The following is a 5,997-nucleotide window of genomic DNA, read 5'->3' as shown; positions in this document are numbered from 1 at the left end:
CTCCCCCCTCCCCCACCTCTCCTGAGGGGTAGGGATGTGTGATCAGGGAGTGGAAACAAATATGTCCTTATTTTCAATGCCCCCTTTGAAAGAGACAAAGTAAATGCTCCTTGCAAAATGTTCCTGACCTGCGAAGGGACCTTCGGAATTGTTCCAGCTACCATGGATTACAATGGGGAAGCCAGGCCGGGGGATTTTCATGCTGGCTATCAAGAAATCGAAGGGATAAACTTGGGATACTTACAGATCAATGGCACCCAGATGTTTGCATTGGCCCAGGTCCTCAGCGACCTGTTTAAGGATATCCCCAGGACCACCATCAGCAAGAAGATGGAAACCTTAAAGATCAAGAGCCGACGCTGCGATCTCAAAGAGCTCCGGACCCTCAAAGCCATCAACTCCGTGCCCACCCGCGCGGTGAAATGCTCGCTCATATCCAAGGCGGACCTGGAGGCTCTCTGCACCTCCTGCAAGAGCCTCAGCCCCCGCAGGAGGAAGAGGAAAAGGAAGAGCAAGAGGAGGGAGCAGCTGCTGCTGCAGGACCCGGGGGAGCTCTTCGGCTGCCCCCGGCCCCAGCTGCTGCCGCCCTGCCGAGCCGGCGGCTGCTGCGGCCCCGAGGCGCCCGGGCGCCCCAAGCTGCCCCCCGGCTTCGGCAAGCCGCGCTCGGCGCCGGCCGCGCTGCTGCCGCAGCCCTTCCACCGCGCCTTCCCCGGCTATGAGAAGGCCCCGCGGGGCAGGAAGGGCTACGGCCTGGCGGGCCGCGGCGGGCTCTTCGCGGGCGTCCTCGGCGGCTTCCCGCGGGACCTGGCGCTGCTCCACGCCGCGGGCGCGCACCCCGCCGCGCAGGCGGCCGCGCTCGCCGAGCCGGGCCGCCGCAAGCGGGGCCCCTGCTGCGCCAAAGGGCTCTTCCCGGAGGAGAAGGGCCCCGGGGCCGCCAGGAAGGGCCGCTCCTCCGTCTTCCCCGGCTCCAAGCGGCAGGGCACCTCCGCCGGCTACTCCAGCGACTCGGACTCCAGCCTGGACTTCGGCGGGTCCAGCCCCGCCACCTCCAGCGACTCGTCGGAGGAGGAGGAAGAGGAGGAGGAGGAGGAGGAGGAAGGGGACACGTCGTGCAGCAGCGAGGAAGGCAGCTCCTCGGAGTCGGAGAGCAGCTCGCTGTGCAGCGGGGACTCGGTGCAGAGCACCCGGTACAGGCAGGCGGCTCTGCCCCGCTTCCAGCCCCAGACCCCCCGGGAGCCCGTCGGCGACGAGCGAGCTGCGGAGCCGCCTCCGAGCGTGGGCAAAGCCCTGCGCCCCGACCCCAGCCTCCTCTTCCTCTCGCAGCAGCTCTGGGCTAGGACTTTGCGAACATCAACTTTGGAAAGTTTGAGCCCGGCTCTAGCCCTGGGCTCGGGGGCCCAGCCGCAGCCGGAGCTGTACGCAAAGCAGGAGGCCTCCCCTTCCTCCTCCTCCTCCTCCCCCCCTCCCTCCCCGAGCAGCACCCCTGGGGGGGATCTGCAACAAAAGGAGGGAGGCTTTGGGGACGCAGAGCCCAGCGCCAAAGGGAAGGATTTGCACAAAGATGCCTCGAACAATAGAGCCTCGTTAGGCCCCAGTGACCAAGCGGAGAGGCAGATTGAAGCTTTAGCCGGGCGATCTGCTTCCCAAGAGCCTGCCCCGGGCTCAGCCCCTCAGCCCGCAGCTCAGGAACTGGCAGGGAGCCTCAGCCCGGCGCCCCCCGGGGACCTAGGGGAGCCCAGGAGGGAGCATTTTGACAGGCTCATCAGGCAATCCAAGCTGTGGTGTTATGCAAAAGGGTTCAGCGTGGACGGGAAAAGTTTGCGCCACGGAGGGAGGACGGAGCCTTGCAAAGCTGCAGAGCTCAAATCCCCCGGTTCCAAAAGAGCAGAGAGCCCCAGCACCTTGTCAAACAAAGCTTTGAAAGGCAATGGCTCGGAAAGGAATGCCAAGCGCAGACGCCTTGCCAGAGGCGCTGAGGCAGAAAGGCAACAGAGCTCCTCTAAAGGGAGGCCACAAAAGACTCAAAGGAGGAATGCCAAAAAGGGAAACACTCATTGCAAACGCCTCGGCAGCGCTGGGCCAACCCCGCCTAGGAATTCCTTCAGCCTCATGGGCAACTTCCCGTGTATTCCCTCCCTGGTCGTGGGGGAAGATGGGGACCTGTGTCCTGCCTCCTCCCTGGGCGTCAAAAACTCCTGGGCTCTCTCCAAAACTCACCCGCTATGGAGCTGGCACCTGGGGGGCAACGCCATCCCGGTGCCCCCCAGCCTCAAATTCCGGGGCTTTAGCTTGGAGGATCTCTAAGGACAGCGCACAGCCCGGAGGAAAGGTTTCCAGCAGCAGATGAGAGCCGCAGTGCGGGCGGCGGGGCGGGCCGGGCCCGGGGCCGGGGCCGGGGGGAGCGGGCCCGGCGGCCCGGGGCCCCGCCGGGTAGCCCGGGCCGGCACCTCCCCGGCGGGGGGACGCTCCTCGGAGGAGCCGGCCGGGGGCCGGGGCCCGGGGGTGTGTGTGTGTGTGCACGGCTTTAGCTGGGCCGGGGGAAGGGGGCTTGGTGTGCGCGTGTGTGCGAGGGTCCGGTGCTGGTTTCTCGACGAGTTTAAGGTAAAACACGCGGCCAAACCCACGCGGCGGCTGCTGAATACTTTCCCCTCTCCTGCCTCCCCGCTGCAAAATGTAATGGTTTATTCCGAGCAAAGCGATTTGGGATAAAAATGTGCAGCTCCGAGGGGGAGGTGAAGGGCTCCTGGCGGGGGAGAGCTGGCCCCGGCGGGGAAGGCATCGCCCCTGCCCCTCTCCTGCCGCCCCGCGACGCGCGGCTCCGCTCCTCACCGTCCCTCCCTCCCTGTATGCCAAAAAAAGCTGAAATGAGGAAAGAATAGATCTAATTTCTCCCCTTTCCTCCATAAATGCATTGGATTAAACTAATAATAATCACACGCAGAGAGAAATAATGATGTCATGTAGCATAAACACTCCTTTTCGGTGTGAGTCAACCCCGTCAAAATTGGGAGCAGCTATTTCAAATAACTATAGTAATAGTAATGTAATGTTTTCTGTCTACTTAAGAGGCAGGAAGAAAATATAAACTTTAAAAAGACCAGGAAATTCTGTTTGCTAAAAGAAAACAGGAGGCTTTGAGAGGAAGTTACTTGAAACTGCTGCATGTATATTAAAAAAAAAGTGAGTTGTTTGCTGGATAATAACCCTAACTCAGATAGCCTAAAGGTAGCAGGCCTGTAAAAGCTTTATGGGCACAAGAAATAGGATCCAGGAGCATTAGCAATAGAGTACAGATGGACAATTTGATCTCTCTCGAGCTCCGAAGTGGAATGCGGGGAAGAATGTGGAGGGAATGTCTCTCTTCTCTGTAAAGGAAATAATATCCCAGTTTAACTTTTCTTACAAACCAGTGTTTTTGTAACTGGCTCTTTTGACTATTTCTGATGTGATTTCCACCCCACTTTGGCATCAAAGCCCGACGGGCTCTCTGAAGTCGGCTCTGTTTTGGAAATGTTAGGCAAATCAAAGCTGATGTGGGTTTCTGGGGTTTTGTTTTTTTTCTCCCCCTTCTTTTCAACAGAAAATATTTTCAGCCCAAGGCCAGTCGAGCACTGCCTGAGATCACGCAGTGCCCTCCATTTCAGCGTATTGCTTGGGAATTTCTATTTTTCCTCCGTAGTCCTCTTTACTCCTGGAGAACAATTGCCCCCCTCCCCCCGAAAAAAAAATCCTTTACAGTATCTTTTTATAGGAAAAGGGAAAGGAAAGGAAAGGAAAGGAAAGGAAAGGAAAGGAAAGGAAAGGAAAGGAAAGGAAAGGAAAGGAAAGGAAAGGAAAGGAAAGGAAAGGAAANAAAGGAAAGGAAAGGAAAGGAAAGGAAAGGAAAGGAAAGGAAAGGAAAGGAAAGGAAAGGAAAGGAAAGGAAAGGAAAGGAAAGGAAAGGAAAGGGGAAAGGGAAATCATTGCAGAATTAAAAAGAAAATATTAAACTCTGATACAGCTAATTTTGATTTTTGATTTAATTCCATCAGTGGGTAAAAAGAAGGAAGGACATTTTTAAGGCCAAGCATATTTTGTATCTATTAAGCAATGTTTTTTTGGAGATGTTGAATTGTTGCTAAAAGCAATGTTTGTTTTAGTCTGTTTTTTAGCGGGCTTTTTGGTTAGCTGTATTTTCTATTTACTTTACCCATTTTCCCGTTCCTCTCGTGTTAAGCAAAAGAGTGGGATTTCTTCGCCTCTCTGAAATATTCAGGTTTTAACCGGAGCCGCGGACGGTTACCAAAAAATCTCTGTGTGTGTTTAGGGGAGAAATACCTTTTTTTTTTGCGGGTATGTCCCATTTTCGCAGATTGCCTTTAAAAACTGCTTTCCAGGAGCCGGGATCGCTTTCTCCGGAGCGGGCGCGCACGCACACACACACGCACACAGAAACCACGCCAATGGAGGCTTTTATTTTCCTTGCATATTCCTTGCAAACTCCCTGCTTTGGTCGTCCTGGCGACTTGCAAAATGGATCTGCAAAGCAAAGGAAAGGGAGAGAGAAAAGGGCCCCGGGGCGAGAGGGGGAAATTCCTCGCCGTGTCGCCGGCAGCGCCCGCGCTCCCCTCGGAGCGCCTCAGCGAGCAAACCCGGATCGCGTTAAAAATGTGATTTTTAGGGAGGGGGGAGGAAATCCTGCAGCGGTTGATGGAGCTGCTGGCTGCAAAGGCGCGGGCGGGAGCCGCGGCGCTGCGGAGCGGGCGCGCAAGGGGCGCGGGCGCTGCGCGGGCTGCGCTGCGCGGGCGGCCCCGCAGCAAGCACCAGGCCGCACGCAGCAACTCAGGAATATTTTAGAAGGGAAATAAGGCCCGCAGGCAGCGCGGGAGCGGGCGGGCAGATCTGCGCGGCCGTGGAGGTCCGCGACCAGCCATCTCTGTGTATCCCAGCGTGTGTACATGTGGGCGTACGGAAAACGCAGCTATTAACACCCGAGATGTACGTGCAACGTGCATACATTACATGCACGTACATATTTTCCCGCTCCCGTGTGCGTGTGTATGTGTATATATCTGTATATAACGTGAGGGGGGTGTAGCAGGGCTGTGAATACAATACAAAGATACCTCAAAACTTTCCACACAAACATACCTTGAATGGCTCCTCAAGCAGCAAAACATCCTGTTCACAGCAAAAAGAAAAGAGGGGGAAAAAAAAAGAAAGAAAGAAAAAAAGAAAGAAAATTACCCCAATTGTTCTTAAACACGTTTCAAAGAAATTGAGCGATCCGGAAAAACAAAGTAATCTTCCTAGCAACCCCCCTCTGAAAGACTGGTAAGGGAGTGGCAATGCATGGAAAGTAAATGGGGAAAAAAAAAGAAAACCCAAACTGTTATCTGAATTAGCACGTTGTGGACTTCAAAATTGAACAAACACAACCTGTAGTTTGTTGGAAGAAGCAATACCTCTGTATGAAACAAAGAGCAGGGAGGATGGGATGGTTAGAGTGTGCCAAACTAGTTCCAGTTTTGAGCGAAAGATCAACTTGCATCGCCAAAATAGCATAAAGGATACAAAGGCACCTTTATAATGACATTAGTGACATTGCTTTATTTCCAAATGGGTGCAAAAAGTGAAAAACGATTTTTTTTTCATAAAAAAATGCTTGTGTAGGTAGAAGAAAACTGAAAGTATCTTCTTGTAAAAATAAAGAAAACTTTTATGAAATGGTGCTGCTGTTAAAAATGCAGCCAGCTTTACACTCAGGAAAATCTCAGCTTGGATATGGTGTGGTGCTTTGTAATCATGGTTCGTAAGGGTTTATTTTGGGTGAGGGGGGTGTCAGGGCCCTTTGCCCTCACCCAGCGTCGCTGGACGTGCACCGCGGCTGGCGGGGAGCCCCGGGCCGGGGTGACTGCGGGGCTGGGCGACCGGGGCCCGCGGCAAAAGGCGCAGGCTTCTTTCGGTGCCTGGCGAGATAGGGAAGGAGTGCATCAGTTTGCATTTGTTCGGATATTT

At 54.8% G+C, this 5,997-nt stretch overlaps 1 protein-coding gene across 1 annotated transcript; it reads left to right on the top strand.

Annotated features, from left to right (window-relative positions):
- The first annotated feature begins 16 nt into the window (after nt 1-16).
- Nucleotides 17-3,844, top strand: LOC146587205 (uncharacterized). The gene has a single exon (XM_085319979.1). The coding sequence runs from the start codon at nt 118-120 to the stop codon at nt 2,302-2,304; it is 2,187 nt and encodes a 728-aa protein (XP_085176105.1). The 5' UTR covers nt 17-117; the 3' UTR covers nt 2,305-3,844.
- Nucleotides 3,845-5,997: the final 2,153 nt, after the last annotated feature.

This window comes from Rhea americana, unplaced genomic scaffold (assembly GCF_003343005.1).
Source record: "Rhea americana isolate MKP2758 unplaced genomic scaffold, rheAme1 scaffold_607, whole genome shotgun sequence".
In the NCBI taxonomy this organism is placed as follows: Eukaryota; Metazoa; Chordata; class Aves; order Rheiformes; family Rheidae; genus Rhea; species Rhea americana.
Note: the sequence above shows the minus strand (reverse complement) of the source record. Positions and strands in the feature narration are given on the sequence as shown.